The sequence below is a fragment of the Empidonax traillii genome, unplaced genomic scaffold, assembly GCF_003031625.1.
Source record: "Empidonax traillii isolate 1590-97213 ecotype Southwest subspecies unplaced genomic scaffold, ASM303162v1 scaffold566:size1034704, whole genome shotgun sequence".
Lineage (NCBI taxonomy): Eukaryota > Metazoa > Chordata > Aves > Passeriformes > Tyrannidae > Empidonax > Empidonax traillii.
The window spans coordinates 863,739-883,028 of NW_020955759.1; the positions used below are offsets into that span (position 1 = coordinate 863,739).

The window sequence follows — 19,290 nt, forward strand, 5'->3', positions numbered from 1 at the left end:
CCCTAAATCCATAACATTAGTTTCTTATCTAGCTCTTATTTGTCTCGAGAAATGCTTTTTGGATGCTTAACCTTGTTCTAGTCACCATGAAAGTATGACAAGATGCAAGCAAAACAACATTCTTAAAGTATCAAACCCAGTGTTTAAACTCTGGTGTTTGTTGCTCACACCATAAACCTTAACGACAAGGCAGACATGCCATAAATAACCACTTCATTGCTCAAAATTCATTCACACACATGTACACTGTGATCAAAATTTAAGTGACAGATAGATGACTGCTAAAGAACATTCTTAATTTTGAGCTGTATAGTGGTCAAAGCATCATAGGCCTGATTTTATAGGCTTGTTTGAATTTCCCCTACCAAGATATTGTGATTTAGTATGACCAGAGATACAATTTCAATGAGGAAAAGTTACAGTAACAAATTTATTTGCATTCTCAGTTTCCTGAGCAATACTTTCTCCACTACTTGATGTGGTTTAACTTTGGTGTTTCTTCAATCCAATGAGAAACACAACCGATATATGGGGAGATGTGCCACAGAGAATGAAAACAAAGTACAAAAATTCTATTGAATTGTAGGGTGATACTATGTAAATCCAAAGGCTAACACTGTATCTATAAATACCCACCGACTCACCTTCTAATCGCTCATCTCCTGCAGATACAGTTTTCTGACTAATTTCCTTTTGTGAATCCTGTTGCATGTTTTCTCTTTGTTGTTTTGTTTGTTGCATAGTGTGGGTCTTCCAGAGTTTGCGGAGTTCTTCAACTTCTCTCTCCGAGTCTTGAGTTTGCTCTCCCACTACTTTTCCTCCATTAGCTGTCTCTTTCTTTCGAGAGTCTGTGGTATCTTCACAAGGTGGACATTCCTCTTCATTCTCATTATCTGGTTCTTTTCTTAGGAAGGAACCTTGATCCCTGTCAGCTTCTGCCTCTTTGCCACACTCCTCACTACCATGAGATCTTTGCAATGATTGCTGGGGAACATCAGTAGTATTTTCAGGAGGTTCTCGTCCCCCCTTTACAGGCATTTTAGCACTTTCTGAACTTAAGTGGGTACCAAACTGTTTAACACTTACAGCCACTTCGGCACTGGGCTTTAAGTCACTGGCAGCTTCATTTGAGTCTGAAATGACTGTTAAACATTCAGCACTAGTCTGGTTTATTGTTTGGACAGATTCCGATGATGCTCCAGAAGATTTATCTTGTCGAAGCTCATCTGAGGAAACAAGTTCCTCACGTATGGGAGAGAGTTCTGATTCTGTAAATACATCTTCTGAAAGAGACTCCTCTGTGCTCCTGGGGGCAGTACTAGCACTGTCATTGCCTGTATCCCGCATCCTGGAATCCATTTCATCTGTATTGCTCTTTGCAGATTTCTTGGAATGGCAATGTTCTCTTACTGACAGCTGTTCTACATCTCTGTTGGGCAGATAAGAAGGTTGTTTTAACATTTGTTATACCTTTTATATCAAGTTCATTTCTTTATTAAGTTTAGTTTAAGCTCTTAAAAAACTAACTCCAAAAAACAACTTAATCCAGAGCATTAGTAATAAACAAGCATGAAACATAACACTAAGAGTAAACATGGCAGACCTTTTGCCAGCATGACATAGCTAGAACTTCCCAATTCATGATGTTACTTTCACAAGGAGAAGCTCTCCTATGAAACCAACTTGATTGTTTGAGGCACTTAGAGCATAAAAATAAAATAAAAGCCAAAGTAAAACCAACAAAAAGCTACACACAAACATAACCTCTGAAGGTAAAAGCCATCCACAATCTTTTAAGTTTTGTCTACCAAAGAGGCCAGTACAGCTGTGCAGATCTGTTCCACACTATGAGGAAGTTGTCACCTAGCTTACAGGTAAGAAGTGAATGGCAGAAGTCATCTGGTCTAACCTTAGTTAAGCCAGTCAATGCAGAACAACAAGAACCATCAACATCGATGTTACTATTCTGCTCATGGGAAATACCTAAAAAAGGTATTCAGCAGGTACCTAACTTGGAAGATACCACTGTTTGGCAAAATAAACACCAAGCTACTAGTACAACTGAAGATGCTGATAAATAACAGAAGTAAAAAGCAAGCATAAAAACTTATTTTCCCCATAGCAAATAGTCTTACTCAAATCTGCCTTTCAAGATGAGCTAACCAGAAATTCTATGAGTTTTAGAAGAGGAGGACAAGAAAGGTGCTGTGAACATGGCTCAACTGCATCTACAGAACTCAAGCTTTTCCCTTGTCAAAAAAAAACATGAGCAGTACACAACCTTCATAAATTCACATGCTTAAACATACTCTTGGCAAGAGTTCTCAGTGTCAACTTCCTTGCTATCACAAGCCCATCACATCTTCTATTACATATTATTAAACACTTAAGAAGCTTGTACGTTAATTTTGTATCTTGAAGGATAATATATTCACTCCACAGTTCTACAAAACTTTATTCAGTTAGGTCATATTACTGAGGCTGTGGAAATTCAGGATGTTTTTGCAAAGCTTATACACTCATATTTAAGTGTTTAGATAGAACTGATATTATGCTTCTGCTGCTGGAGTAATTCTGCATACAAAGCATTTAGGTTAGAATTTAGAATTTTTTATCCATTAGACTGGGCCATTTCCTTGATTTTTCAGGATTACTCTGGTAATAGGTGCTTTTTTTACAAGCATAACCTAAGGTTCATGAAATCCAAGGCATCTGTATGTGGTCAGATTTTTTTTGTCCAGCTTCAGCATAGATTGGGGTTTACATATAGAAACCACACAACACAAAATTGCAGTTTTAAGAACCAAAGAATCCATCATGTTCATGATCATTTTCCAAATCAATAATCTTAGTATTAAGATTGTTTTCCCAAATTTAAGCAGGTTTGATGGTTGGCAAAATAGGGAGAAAGCAGGGTTAATTGTAACAATAGAATATTTAAGAAAATATTTCTCACTCTCAGTGAGAAAACATGATTTAAGTCTCAAATACCTCAAGACACAGGTCTTGTCAGATCTAGCTGCAGCTGTTGGGACTTCTGTTTTTACAGACTTATTTTACCTCAAATTTATAAATATGCCTCAAATTTATGAGGCTAAGATAAAAAAGTGCTGGGACTGAAGAAAATGCTAGAAGTATTTTATCTAATAGTTTATAGAGTTGACAAGAAAGATACATCTGATTGGACATACAGGGCTCTGAGCGTGCAGCGTGACCTTTTAACAGACAGGTTTTCATTCCATAGGCATTCATATTGTAAACAAAACAAATTATGTGCTATAAGGCATGGAAGCTACATTTGTACGTCATTACTAAGTCATTAACAAGCTAAACACGCTAGAAAAAAAGTTGTTTTGCAACTGCAGAATTATGATTCAGACAGGTAGGTTAAAAACAGTCATCTAATTTTCCTTATCTTATTCCTTCCACTGTACACCAATTGAAGTAGGAACTTTGAGGAACTTTTCAAAACTCATTCTGGAAAATAAACTTCCAGAAAAGCAATCATGCTGAAAGCATTCTGCATCCAAAGCCCCAAAGTACTTCCGCAGTGATATGTACTTCAGTTGCTCTTTCAAGAGACAGATGACTTCAGGCACCCAAGACATCATTTCACTACCAGGTCTATGCCAAAACTGAACTTAAAAATGGTAGGAGGCAACTTAAATACCTGGATGCTCAGAAGTAGTAAGATTATCAAGAAAGATGTGCTTATTGTATTACCTATAAGAACTGTAAAATGGTATTTTTCCAGAGTTCTAAGTATCTTTACATCTTAATTAAAATAACTGCATTTAAGATTTACATATCAGGTAAACAGTTACACTCATATCTAGACATCTCTACCTTGGTTAATGCTAGATAGTCATGGTAGTATGCAAATGTTTGTGCTTTATGGCCTGAAATAGGTAAAGGAGGCCTTTACCTAATTATTTTTTTTAAATCCTTTTTGGTTTTTAAAGACAGCATTTATCTTATTTCTGGGAACAGTATAAAAATTAGGCAAGAGAAAGAATTGAACAAAGATTTTTAATAATGCGGTTTAAAGTTGATTTTAAATGCCCGCCAGGCTAAACACTAGTGATTAAAGCTCACTGATGCAAATTCACTGTTTACGCCAAACAAGGCTACACCTAAAGGTGAATATGTAGCCCCTCCTCTAGTCAAAAAGGGAAAAAATATATTCCTAGTCCCATGAAAACATACATAGATCTTAGAAAATGAGTCTTACAACCATTTATCAGCAGAACAAGAGTTGGAGAAGTAAGTGAAAAATGGTAAACAATGAAGATTCACACCTAAGACTTTTCAAGTTGCACTTTTTTATAGGGTCTTTCCAAGCTAACCTTTGATGTCCTTTCTTAACCAGGAAAAGGGGGAAAACGCTCATTTGCTAGTTTTGTATGGCTACAGTTCAGATTTATTCAAAGCTTTACAAATACTATTCTATCTTACATGCTTAATGATTCCTTAATTTTGCTGTCCACAATTTCCTTATACAGAGCAGCTGACATCACTTCTTCCATTGGACACATGATGCCATACTCTTCACAGCCGTTCTCTTGGACCAGAGGATCCATTTTATGAGGATCAAACATTATATTATTTGGCGTCACTAGCAGCACACCATTGACCGTACCCTAAAATGAGAGGGAAAAGAAGTGGTAATTTTTCTTCTTCATATTTCAGCTTCTTCTCCATTTTTTTGGTAGGAAGAAGGTATGTGGTTTTTTTAAGCATCTTTATATTTAGGTAACCCGATACAGTTTCTTACGATTTGCAGTCATGTAGAAACGTAACTTTTTCTGAGGAAGCAAATTAATGCCTCCTATTTTCCCCAAAGAAAAGTTCTGTTCCTTGCAACTAGTCAATAACTGGTTTCACTAAAATAAGAAACCTTTGCACCCTAATGAATACACTAAACAGTTCCTCTGAGGGTAAGGAGACATCCTTCCCAGATATCCTTCCCCCCCCACAGGGCTTAACTGGTAGGTTTGCATGCATTTTCAACTGTCATCTAAGACCTGACTCTCAACTCTTCTCACTTTCTGCTATTTAAATGGAGAACAAAAACAACAACAAAAAAAAGAGACCTTCAAAAACTGTCATTTATCTTCATTTTCTTTGCACAAAAAATAACACAGTAGCCAATACAAGTCATCTAACTTAAAGGACCTGTTAATTGATTGGACAAATATGTTTACAGAATGAAACTAGAATAAAAAATACTAAAGATTTCTAAAGATGTAACTTTGGATAGATTTAATCACAATGATATTGCTGCAGGACACGAAACAGACTTTGAGTATGAAAAATTTTAGCACTGCTATTCATATTATGACCTGTAGCATTCTTATACAATCCAGGTGTAAAAACAAAGGTAATTTACAATATGTTGAGCTTTTTTTTTTTTAAACAAAAGTGTTTGAAACATGTGCAAACACCAACATCATTTGCCTGCTACAGAAATTCATTTAACTGTTAAAACGACAGAGTTTAAGCTAAAACTATGAATTGGAGAAAATCAAGCTTTAAGTAGAATGACACGGATTCTTCAGTTACAGATCTTGAATCCTAAAGACTACAAATCTGGACAGACATTCAAAACTTTCATGCAAGAATTGGAAAAGAGTCACTTCATGTAGTGGTGAAACTTATCAGGAAATTAATAAATATTCAGCTTACTGACAAAACATTCACAGTGATTACAAACATTGTGCATTGGGGGGGATTGTTTGTTTTCAGTTTTGTTTCAAGATGAAATATTAGGCAGCATGAAATACAGCTATAATCCCTCCCAACTCCAGAAATTTGTTCCCAGGTGACAGCTGACAACCTTCACAGGAAAAAAAATGAAGATGCCATACATTAAATAGAAAATTGCAAATTATGAAAAATCCCAACCAAAAATAGTTTTAAAGTCTACAACAATGAGCAACGGTATTCTTAGTATGGAGAAAGGAAAGGAGTCTCAAAAGCAGCTCCAGCATCTAGATGTGATTCCTTTTAGTAATTCAGTGCCTAGTTAGGTTTTACATGTGTCTTTTAGAGTCCAACACATATGCTAAAGACTTTGACGTAGGCAGAACGTATTTACCCAATTCCAAGGTGTTTAAGAAACTGAAAAAAAATGTCACTGGAATTTCCTTCCCAGCACCGTATTATGGAAATAGACTTTCAAAGTGCAAAAAGGATCTCCCAAGAGGAGGACTGTCAAGAGAAGTCAACATCTTGTTATATTCACTGTAGTCTAGAAAACAAATTTAACATGACTGTAAAGTCAGTTCTTCTCAGGACAACTGCTTCTCTTTAAATAAATATTACTTCTGTAAATTCAGTTCATAATCAAAAAAAAAAAAAAAAGCAGCAGCATTTTTATATCTGAGTTCTTTATTTAATGGCCATACATGAAAGTGAAATTTTATTAATATCCTATAGATCTGATCCAGAAAAGACAAGGTCTCAGCCTTGATGGCACCTGGATTAGATGATCGTTGTAGGTCACTTCCAACCAAAATATTCTATTCTTTCACTACCCACATGTTACATGTGGGAAAGAAAACAGTTCTAAATCCTATACAATACTCAAAGACAGAAATCTGAAAAATCATTATAAAGGGAAGATTAGAGCCAAACTATCACACTGATGTGCCCCCATATATGAAGATTAGGCAGTTCAGTTAAATACACTTTTAAGAAGGTTTGAGAGGAATCCTGACAAGAACTTTTCAGAGAGAAGTTTTTCAAAGAAAAGTTCTCTACATAAATCCATTACATTCTTGAACATGCATGGTTGAATAAAAACTGTAATTTATGATGCTTTTATCATAAAGATAACTATTTTATTTTATTCTTTCTTTCTTGTAGAAGTTTTGAATGTCATCAGTCCCCTCCTTTTCACTTAATGAACAATGCACTTATGCTTTCTGTGCTCTAATTTCCAGGTTGGTGGTTTGGGTTTTTTTCAAGCCTTAGTATAAGTAATTTTCCTTTACCTACGCCTTTTCAAAATAATTGAAGTAAACTAGCAAAAATAAAGGATAAAGAATGCACACGTCCTCTACTAGTTTCAGACTGTTTAAAATACTTTTTTCTGCCTCCAAGGAACAGTGTAAAGAATGAAAAAAACCTAGAGTAGCACACTTTTCTACAGATGAAGCAAACAGGGCAGCTGTAAGAGTGCACACTTACATATGCAGTAAACAGCGAGTTCAGGTGTGACTGCAGCTCACTGGTTACACTGATTTATTGTCTGAACAGAATGTGGATATTCACATGACCCTGTCTCTACGTGTGCTCAACATTCTGCTTCTAACAGTTAATAGGGAGCAAGTGTAATGAATAGAGCAAACACTTCCAAGTTCCAGCCACTCTATGTCAAAGAATTCTTCTCTGCTTGTCCAGGAAGTCACAGGTGTAACTAAAACCAACTGCAAACGCATAAAGAATAAGAGTGAGAAATGACAGTCTTACCTTAATGAAAGCCCCTTTGCATAATTAGATACAGTGAAAAATAGGCTTTCACTAGATTTAAGTTTATGAGCAGGAGTCACAGTGATGACAGACTCACAACCAAAGCCCTATAAACAGTTAACTAGGAGTTTCAAAATCAATTCCAGAGTGGGAGGCAGAAAATGAATCTTTTAAGCTCTCTAGAAAACTTAAATTTATCATCTTGCATCATCAGAAAACTTACCAAGGACAGGGTAAGACAACACTCCAGAGGACATTCCTACCACACATAACACAAAATGCTAAATTACATGCTAAACTTACAGAACCTGGCACTCAAATCTGAGCAAGTTCACACTCATTTCTCTCCCAAGTACCCAACGATACTGCAATGGATTATACAACACTTAGAAACAGAATTCTACCTAAAGTTCATAGAAAATAGGCCAAAAATACACAAGTCAAAGACAAATGCTGTTAACATTCCTTGTAATATTCTAATGAGAAAATACAGCATGTAAATAATATATGTAAATTTTAACCCTAGATTACATTTTTCCAACACAGCCAATTTCTAACAAAGGCTCACAGGCCTCAATTCCACTCCATCGCAGCACTTAAAACTGATGAGTCAAGATGAGCCTCCAATCAACCTAAAAAAACATCATCTACAGAAAGAACACAGGAGTGAAGAAAACTAACTGCAAAGAAGAACAAAGTAACAAAGAAAGCTGTTCCAGTACTTGCCTCATCAACTTCTAAACACAAGAGCTTTCGTCAACAGACATGTATCGTCAAAAGGCTTCAAGCCTAGACACGCATAGATCTGCAATCCTTTTCATCAGCCAAAAAACCCCAAAAAGTAGTTTTAGGAGATTCTTATTAATCTGTTTATCTATTGCTGAGCAACAGAGAATCAGCAGTATTTCTATATACATATCCAAACTTTCAGGTAAAGGAAAAAGTAGTGCATAAATTTTCATAAGTAGTGTCTAATAGTAACTTTTCTGTGGGGTAGGAGAGCAAAGATTGATTTTTTTCTAAAATATTCTGAGGTAAAGTCTTTTGATATTCCCAGTCCCTAAAAGTCTGTGCAAAACTCATGCACTTATGAGCTGAATGGAGGTTAATTAAGTGTCACTAATTTGGAGACACTTGTGTAATTACACTGAGAGAATTGTAACTACTCCTTCAAAGGAAAAAAATATATAAATATAAATCAAGATTTTTACCATACTATATCCAGTGGAGAACAATACAGAATTTTTGTTTACAGAATCAGAGGTTTATTCTGCTTACCCTATTCTGCTTTAAAATTACAAACAGAAGCAAAGCTACACAACTACGTATTTCTTTCTCCACTCTAAGTAAAGAAAATTCATTACTAGAGATACTAACATAAGGAACAAAACAGACCTCAAGCCCTCAACAAGAAAGAATTATGTAACAGTACAGCATCAGGGAAGTTTGTCACATATCAACTGCTTGCATCATGTCTTGAAACAAGTGATCTGGGGAATCCCAAGAAAACAGGGAGTAGAAAGAAATATATTTATATAGACATGTATGCACACATAAGCTGATCCATCTATCCATCTGTGACTAAATTTTACTGTATGGTTTATGACTTAAATGTGTTTTATTTTTATATCCCATACATTAATACCTGAAGGTTTCAGTACCTTGCCATTAGTGATGTACTTGCAATTAATTTTTAGAAATTTCTCTGTAAACGCTTCCTCCTCTTCCGAGGTGGATGATACCACTCTTGTAGGACGAACACATGCATGTGCTGGTGAAGCAGCTGACTCTTTCTGTTGGACTCCATCTGGATCCTAAATATAAAAAAAAAAAAAAAAACAACAAAACAGAACTTAGCAACTTGTCTTTTTAAGTATCAACTTTTAGATATTTTCTGTTGTGTAATTTTTGTTCTTTTTCTTTGACGTGAAAACAAATGTAAAAATAGGGTTCCAAATCCACTCCAGCTTAAAGGAATGCTTTGATCCAAAGGACTACAACTAATGAAGCACAGCTCCACCAGCCTCTGATAAAAAAAAATATACCTGGGCAAAGATAATCAGAATCAATCTAGGAATAAACAACCAATTAATGATCAAAACACATAAGGAGATGATACAACATTCTGTCACATGCAAAATTTGAACCGAAGTTAGCATACAGGATTCTTTCCCACCTTCAACGGAAGTCCTATTAAATGTCCTTTCATGATATTATACACTACTTTAAGTTGGAAGGTCAGCTAGTCTAACCCTGTTGCCAAAGCAGGTCTAAACCTACATTAGATCATGCTGCTCATGGCCCTTCCACTTGAGTTTAAGTCTACAGGGCTGGTGATTCCACAGCCTTTCCAAGAAGTTTGCTCCAGTGTTTAGCCACGCTCATTGTGAAAAATATTCTCCTGTTATTTAACCAGGACCTCTTGTGCAGCAACTTGCAGTTGCTGCAGGCCATCATTTATCAGCTCCTGAAGACCTTCACTCTTCTCACTCTGACTTGTCTACTAGGTAGTACAACAGAGAAATACAATTTTCCATCAGTATTTTCTTCTCCAGCAACCCCCCCCCCAAAAAAAAAAAAAAACACAAAAAACACAAACAAACAAACAAAGAAAAACCCATAAAATCCCAGATCTCAGCCAGTCCTTGTGCCTCATATGTTTCCATTAACTGATCATCTTAATGGCCCTCCAATGGAGTAGCTCCAGCATGTCAATCTTTGTCTTACACTGAAAGTGCCAGAAGCGAACACAACACTGCAAATGCAGATTCACAAGTCCCCCTTGCCTCAATCTGTTGATATCCTTCTTTCACCTGCCCTCGGCATGTGATAAGACTTCATCATCACAAGTAGACCTTGTCCAACATCTCCATCAGGACACTAGTCTCAATGTCTCCTTGGTCCTCAGTTTCTCTGCAAAGCTGCTATGTAGGTAGCAAGCCCTCACCCTGTACTGTTACATGGGGCTCTTTCCTGTCCTAGGCAGGTCTTAGCTTTGTTGAACTTCATGAGGTTTCTGTTACTTCATCTCTCCAGAATCTTGATGTCCCTGATGAGCAGTCCTTGTTCTTCCCTCCACTGTATTGACCGCTTCCCTAATTTTTGCCCCCTACCACCCCAAGCTTGCTGACACTGCAATCTGTCCTGTCCCACCAGTCAGGTCAGTGATGGACAGACTGAACTGTATCACCCCAATAGGGACCCTCAAGGATTCACCACAGAAAAGTATTCAACACCAGGCTGGATGGGGCTCCGCATAACTTAATCTAACAGAAGGCATCCCTGCCTACGGCAGGGGAGCTGGAGCTAGATGATCTTCAAGGTCCCTTCCAACCCAAGCCATCCTATGGTTCTATAAAAAATAAACAATCTCACACATATGTTGAATAAGTTTGAACACAGATCCTGGCAATTTTTCCAGCCCATCTTTTATTCCACTTATTCAGTTCACATTTCCCCAGTATTTTAATGAGGCTGCTCCAGGAGAGTGTCATAGGTCTGGCCACAGTCAGGGTAAGAAACATGCACTGCTCTTCCCTCAGCTGCTGAGCCTGTCATCTCATCACAGAAAGCAATCACTTTTGTCAGGCATGATATAAGCCTTAGTACATTCACTCTGCTTCCAACCATCTTTGTCATTCACATGTCAAGATGCAACTTTCAGAGGATTTCTTTCATGGCCTCCCTAGGAAGGTAAGAGTTCTCTCCTGCTGCATACCCGTACATGCAACTAAGTAGTGAACATGAAACTCTACCACAGACAGGACAGACACTGAAAAAAGTTGTCTCAAATAAAAAGATACACATATAGGAGACAGACTGGACCAAAGCCTATTTTATAGGCACAGTAACCCTGTTATGGAGCTCCCCCCACACTTAAAGGCTTCCATTTTATACACAATTACTACTTTTAGTCATTAATATTACTGTTTTTAAAAAATGTGGACTTCTATGTTCCCTTTGGTTTTCTGCTTTCCTGCACAGTTCTACTAACTAGAACAGACTGCAGCTAAATGCTTTTAATCATATCCAGGAACACTATGCACAATTGTGTTCAGTTCATTCTCTAGCACTACCTTCTTCAGCCTTTGCCTACATCTCTCAACTTCTGTTAAGAAGACAAACAAAAAACCAAAACACCCTGTAGAACACTGAATGGAATTTTGCTGAAAAAGCTAAGAAAGGTATAATTAAGAAACAAACCTCCTGGAGATAAGTTCTCCTTCTACCTCTGCTTTTCTACTAAAACCTATATGGCCACCTTCGTGACACACAACTTAGCAAGTGGTTGTGAGAGTCCTCAGCTGATCTCCAAGCTCACTGAGTCTCACTGTGACTAAGTCAGCTATTTCTCATCTTATTGCCACATGACACAGAAGAAGAAATAATACTGGTGGTAGACTTTCCAATTTAGTGATGATGCCCTTGTTACTATGTATTATTTTGAAGGGCATTTTAAGCTTTACAAGTAGCAAAGCATATTGGAGCTTCTCAAATACCTGCAACAGACTGTTGAATGAAGAGATCCTTCAAAAGCCCATCAGTTTAAAAGCCTAAGCTAGTTCTTACGTACACAGGGACAAAGTTAGTGAAATACACACTGAAATGTTAGTCTAAGTGTAGGAACGTTAAAAAAAACAAAACAACACAAAACCCCTGAAGACCCCAACTTTAACACGGTTATGCAGGTGATATCACCCACAGGCTGGTTTGTATTTAGCCACTTAATTAAGCTACTCCAATGTTTATTAAAACAGAAATAGAACAGTGTATATTGTCATGTATTTTTGACTCAGAGGTTCAGATATTTGTTAATCATCTTATTAAATATCTACCAAGAACTCAATGATTTCAATAACCAGAGCACAGAGAGAAGACTCATTTACATTATACAGGCAGAGGAATATATTCTCTTTACCTCAAAACGTGCTTAAATTCAAACTCCAAATCTGGAGTCAAAACTGGAGGAGAGTCAAAAAAGACTGACATCAAGAGAGCCCTAGAGAATGTATGTTAGTATTTCTCTCATTCATAGTGATAGATATCAGCAAAGAGAAAAGAAAAACATGAAAGACAGGTGCTAGGATGAAGAATAAAACCTTTCGGCCTTAATTGCTCACATAGAAGCTGAGTGCCTTTTGTGTTGCTGGAGACACTGTTTGAGAAACAAAACCAAACACACACAGAATCCACACTGAGGAGTGCAAGTGATTTCTGTTGATTTCTTTTGATAAATATTCCCTCCTTCCTTACATGCAATTTGAAAAGCCTCAGAAACAGAACAAACACTATTATATTATCACATTGCTCGTTTGACTTTCCCTGAAGCATTTAAGAACTGCTTGCAATGATCCACAACACATAACAAGATGCACAAACCAGTTCTGCAATAATTAAGTTCAGTTAAATGAAACTTAACACTCAAATTGTTGCTAACATTGGACAATAAAAAAAAACAGAAAAGATTTTTAACTGTAAGTATTTTTTTTATCTACTTTGTTTTTTCTACACTTTTAACTTTTATCTCTACTATGTGCATATAGTCAATAAAAAAAGTTTCAAATAAATTACAGGTATAGTTATGCTATTAAGTCTCCTTATCTACTACTTGCAAACAAGCATATATAAAATAATTGACAAAAGCAAGAATAAGAGGTTTTTTTGACATGGCATCTGGTGACTAAAGAACAAGCTCTGATTTCTAATAGTAAAACTAAATTTTCTCTCTAGTAACTTCTCACAACATATGCTATATAAGCAGGTGTATTCTAGGATTTACAGTCATTTTGAGACAGATATAGACATAAGAAATATGACCGAAAAGTGTATTCTTGCACACTAGTCTACTTACTGTGCTACAATACCTCCAGTTTGCCATAAACAAAAAAATTATTCAGCACTAATGGCAGCAGGTATGAGAACAGGCATACTAGGTCAGAGCAAAAGTACAACAGTAATTTTCAACAGAAGGCTCATCACAGCCTTTGTAATGCAGCTTGAGAACCTATTCCGCAACAAAATAAAACATTTATATTTAAACTTGTCTGGACCAACCAAGTGGCACAAGCACAGAAATAAATACTTTAAGTCTTAAACATTCTTAAACTCTGAGCACACAGAACCCTCCAGTATACATTTGACAGCTGGACTGAGCGCCATCAAAATGTGCTATCAAGAAAATTTGTTATTTGAGAGAAAAAGATATCTTGGAAAGTAATAGCAGTGATGTATTAAGAAACATTTGATTAAGGTTATAATTGCATGAATTATAGAGAAGCTCAGGCTCCAATATTGCATCTTCTTGGCTGGAGTGCTCCCCTTGGAATTCTGTTGACAGCAAACCAGTGTTACTGAAAAGATATGCTTCTAAAAGCTAGCTCCTACCCAAAAGTCTACTTTTGAGTTGAATTACAGGGCAGCTCTGATAACTAAACAACTTTAGTATTTTGAAAGTCTATAGAGGTAGAACAACTATGCAGAAATCAGTTATAATCAATTTTGTATTTGCCCTTCACTGAAATAATGGATTTTGTTTTTGTTTCATTTTGCTAAATGAAAATAGAAAACTCTCCCACATCTCTACAGCAAGCAGGGGGAACCTGAGTGTTCTGGTCAATACATTGTTTCTACAAAAACTATCAATAAGATTAGAGACAAGCCTTTAATAAGTCTTGAGATGTAACAAATACAGAAATGCAACAGAAACTGATTAAGATTTCAGTGTGCAAGGACAGTATTTGGCTACAAACAACTTGCCTTCAAATCAGTTTTCACACAGAAAACTGTCCTTTAAAAGATAAAAAGCTTTCATTTACTTTTAAAAAGGTACTACTTTATTTTTAATTCCAAGTGTTGTCAAATACTTTCTCCCCAAAAACCAAAGGATAATTTAAGAAGAAAGCATAGCATCTGTAACATTTATCTTGTAAGGGAAAATTGATTTCAAGTATAACAGGTATACCTACATTTACTGTAGCCTTGTCAAGCTCTGCTTCGGAAGATGTAGGTGATAGGGGACTTATAGGACTTAGAGAGGGGGAGCTGTCCACACTAGAAATGTAGTCTGGGTCAGGAACATACAAAATCTATAAAGAAGATATAATGTAGTTAGAAGTTAGATATGCTTTCAAATTTACTTTAGATCTCCCACAAGTTCAGGAATATTTGCTATGCTTTCTCAAAATAAGCTACACAAAACTATTCCTGCTCCCATTACTTTTAACAGCTGATGGAATAAACAATACCGCACAAAGTACTACTTCATTTTAGATTTTCAAGTTTTTTAATTCTATCCTGATATAATTTTGATTTTCAGTCATAATAACTGAGGAAAGAGTTCATACAGAAAGCATTAAAAGTATACAGCATGCCAGAAACACCCGATAACTGTTCAAGGAAGACCTGTCCAATTATTTCTCTATTACTCTGCTATTCAAGCAACAAGAAACAGACTGGGAAACAAGTTCATAATATATAGGTCTGAGCATTGGATGCTAAAAAAATCAGCTGAAGTTATTCACACTTTTAATACTTTATTTCAGCCACAGGAGGCATTCAAGCTATCTAGACAAAGTTCTGCAGCAACCAGAAATAACACAGGATTTTTTTCAAAAAGAGGGCTAATACCAAATGGCAAATGGTTAATTCCATAGCTGACCTATCACATTTCCAGGTCCAGATTTCAAGGAGAAATGAAAAGGCAGAAACGGGAAAAAAGAGCAATAGTGACCAATAATAAGTGATTGATAATTCATATACTGCTGGTAAAGACAGCAAGTTTTCAGAGTGGAACAGAAACATTCAATTTATTAAAACAGAATTGCAGGTCGTAACATGCAGTCATGGAACACTCTTTGCAAGCTGTACCCTGAATACGTCTCCTGAGCTACAGCTGGTGAATAGACTGCCATATTTACAAAGCAACCATTTAGTTTGTACACAAGTTTTATTATACCATAAAGTATATCTAGTTTTAAAAGTCCTCTGATCTTATTTAAGTGAGACAGGTAGCTTCATTACATGTTCCCTTTTTAGACAGTTATTTAATAGGTAAAAGGAATTCACAAATTAGAGAAAAAAGAAAAACTTTTGCCAAGTCAACAGGAAAACCAGTAAAAGAAGTCATTTAACACTTTCTCCAGTAGAGATATGAAATATAGGGAAAGAAGTCTTTGTTGGAAAAGTAACATATAATGTAATAGTACCTGTCCAGGAACGACTGCTCTGGAGAAAAGCTTATTTAATTGAACCAGTTCATTGGGTGTTGTATCAAATTTCAAGGCAATACTGTTTAAAGTATCTCTTGATTCCACCTGTATCAATTGGGGAAACAAACAAACAAACAAACCTGTAAGCAGTTAGTTCAAATAATGGTTCCCAAATTTTATGCGTAGACTTAAAGATTTTGATGACCTTGTAAGTGTTCAATATCTTATGACTGCCCACCACCCAAAAAAACCCAAACCAACAAAGCCATCCCAAAAAACATACCTATCCCCTAAATATTAGTCTATGACAACCCAAGCCACATAAAGACATGTGGCTTTCCACTATGTTTCCACGTGGCCAGAATTATCAGTCATTTGAGCTGTAGGTTCAGCTACTGCACCAGAACTTCTGGTCTATAAATCTACTGCTGGGTACCACTGGCCCAATACACAATTGTCTTGGTTCATAGAACCATTCACTCTCCCTCTTCACCTCTTTTCCATTCTTCATCTACAGGAAAGCTGAAGCAATCTCTATAAACATGAACACAATCTCTTACTATTGAAATAAACTTGTTAGACACTGATTGTCACTGATTGTCAAGTAAAATCCATTACTGAGAAAACGCAAAAAATGCTGAAGCAAAACAAGTCAACCCATATGACAGCAGAACATGAACATTTTGAGTAGGTGATTCCCAAGTAAGGAAAGGATTTTTTCAAGCTCATGTTTTCACCTCCATCTCCCAAAATGCATTCAATATGAAACACCAGAAGAAAGCAAAAGGAAAAAAACTATTCAGAGAGTATTCCAGAATAAAGAATTCATAGCTTTAAGAACAATGGAGATATGACAAGGGAGGATACAACTAAGTAGTTTACTGCATAACAGCACAAGGCTTCATAAACACTGTACTAGGAAAAACCAAATCTTATCAGTTAAGACAAGATGAAACTATATAATCTAAGCTATATTTGTGTTGCTAAATATAAATAAAGATTGAAAATTGCCTTCCATAACATTTTGTGAAGGTGCACTTGTCAACCTAGATTCACTAAAGAAAAGAGGTAAGTATTGCCAAAGAAAAGGCAATTAGAATTAGAAACTTATCTTAAAAAAAGCTATTATGAGAATTCATTATATAGGAAGCCAATAAGCTAAACAAAGCAAGAAACATGTCTCTCTACTAATATTTCCAGTATGAAAGACTGTATTAGTACGTCCTAGTCATTCAGTACTGTATGGTTGCAGATACTCAAAAAACAAGAATATTCTTGTATGCCATGCTGAACTGCTACTAAAGCAGAAATCAAAACAAGACTGTAACCAGAACAGATAAGTACTATGTGCTCCATAGACAATAACAAAACTAACCACCAAATCAAGGAATAGTAGTCTTTCCATCAGAAGCTCTACATAATACAAAAGGTTTGCTAAAACACACTGTAAAGTGAGATTCAAAAGTTTTGCCTAAGTTTGCTCTCACATAAATGTTGAAGGACAATCAGCTTCTAGGTATTGCTTATGTATCACTTAATGACAGTCTAAAATCTCAGTTGTTTCTATCTTATGATATAAAACAAATTAAATGCATTCAATTAAAACCCATGAAGCTTAAGCTGTTTAAGAGCGCATTCATTCTTTTCTGCCTTCACAAATAAAAACATCTGGTGAGATAGCTTGGTAACTACAGGTTTATCTTACTCAAAATAAACACAATGGCAAGTATAAGCTTCCCTTTCTTATTTATAAGGCTGTGAAATTTATACAAGCAAATTTCCACTTTGCATGGGACTTTAAAGACCAGTACTGATACCTTCTTAAAATAAAGACATTATTCATGTAGTAGAGACTTCCTGAAGTATCTCCCAAGATTCAAAGGCCTACTTACCAATTCTTAGGCTGTCTACTATTTTAATAAACAGAATCTGAACAGTGCCACCACATACCACAGCCAGCCCCCAGCTTTTCCAACCATTTTTTCCCCATCAATTCAATACTGAAAGAGACGGCAAAAAGTCATTCCTTCTCTCTCAGAAAGCAAAGTTTCTATACATTATGAGGTAGCTATTTAAATGCTATTCTGAATATTAAGAATCTTATATATATATATATTTGGATATTAAAACACAATGCTGCATCTTCTTTGATAAGAGAAGGGAATGATGAACAATGACTGCACTGTTTTATGATTAACAGAAGGGTAAGATTTGTTCCAATGCAAGTACACTGCTGAAGAAAAAAGATCCACTAGACATGTAAACAGTCAAAAATGGACCCGAAGAGGCCAGCTGGTGCCTTGAAGCGGTTCAATGCATATCATCCACTGGCTTTGCTTGCTTCTGTATAAAGACTGAAAGGCACTAATTAATGAAAGTGTTAAAAGAAAACAAGGATTGCTCATTCAGCAGTGCATAAATTCACATACTCTGCTTTGTACAATAACTTTTGTTGAAAAGGTTCCTTAAAACATAAGTAGTTTTCCTCAATAGCAAAAACTTCTGGTCACCAACTCTTACATAGAGGTAAAACACATAAGATCTTATTTTCCCGTTACTTCTCCCTTAAGCTGTCACTTACATGTAAATATAAATAAGTTTAAAATTCTAAGTTCATCAAAATCAATTTTTTATGGATTTTACTAGACACAGAAAGAGCCACTTAAAATCCTTACTTTTTATTTTCCTTTTCCAATAAAATCCCAAATCAAACACTCTCTTCAAATCATTGCGTCCCTATTTGAGCAGAGGTGCATCTCATTACCCCTTTTCCATTTACAGAGCACTGCTTACATACCCATGTTTGCCATGTGCGTACCATTAGAGCTTCAGTCACCATTAACTATGGTTCAAACTGCCTTCATTTCCCTCAAATTAACAGCTAGCAAAGTTATTTAAAACCTAATTCTCTACTGATATTTTAATGAACTTTACTGTCATTGCATCTCAATGTTTTGAACTCACTTATTCTTCCATTAAAAATTATGCATCAAATATATATGAATCAGAGTGTAGAAAGAATTACTACTTTCTTATTTCAAGACTAGATGTCCAATAACCAAAAAAAACCAAAATAGTTTAAGAGTATTAAAATGAACTAGCAAAATTAAACAGATGGGAACACTAGAAAGATGGGTGAAGACACAGGGGAGCAGACACCACCACTTTGGTGTTGTACCCAAGCCTTTAAAAATACCAGATTATGACTATATCAACTGTTAATAGGACTAATGTATATAGTATACAACATCAGGAAAACAGAACCACAATTATTTTTTTCTTCTCAAAAGGAAGCTCAGTGATAAGTCTTTCCTTGAAGTCATAAAACTACTAGCATGCCACAATCACTGGTGATCCGTAGCCAGCACTGTCTGCTTATGGTCCATTTACCTGTAGCTGGCTCTTCTAACACCTGTAGGTAAGCAGTGGTTGTGTTTATACATGTAACACAAAAGGTTTCCCCAATGCAATGTTAAGGTAATGAAGTTATGTCAATTAAGCAATCTAAAGCTGCTACTTCCAGAACCCAAAAAAGGACTCAAGAAAGTTCTAGCTAGTAACAATAATTCACCCACACTATTTACTCTGTTGGTCCTCTGAGCCTGTTCAC

At 36.0% G+C, this 19,290-nt stretch overlaps 1 protein-coding gene across 6 annotated transcripts in view; it reads right to left on the reverse strand.

Moving 5' to 3' along the window:
• OXR1 (oxidation resistance 1) overlaps positions 1-19,290 on the reverse strand; it is a 142,694-nt gene that overhangs the window by 41,098 nt on the left and 82,306 nt on the right. For 4 of the 6 annotated variants that reach the window (XM_027897900.1, XM_027897899.1, XM_027897901.1 and 1 more), the window contains 5 exons: positions 15,678-15,785; positions 14,439-14,558; positions 9,135-9,287; positions 4,456-4,640; positions 645-1,429 (listed from right to left, as the gene is read on the reverse strand). In XM_027897900.1, coding sequence (XP_027753701.1) covers positions 645-1,429; positions 4,456-4,640; positions 9,135-9,287; positions 14,439-14,558; positions 15,678-15,785 — 1,351 coding nt within the window. The remainder of the gene's footprint in view (positions 1-644; positions 1,430-4,455; positions 4,641-9,134; positions 9,288-14,438; positions 14,559-15,677; positions 15,786-19,290) is intronic. The other 2 variants (XM_027897903.1, XM_027897904.1) reach the window with 1 other exon arrangement.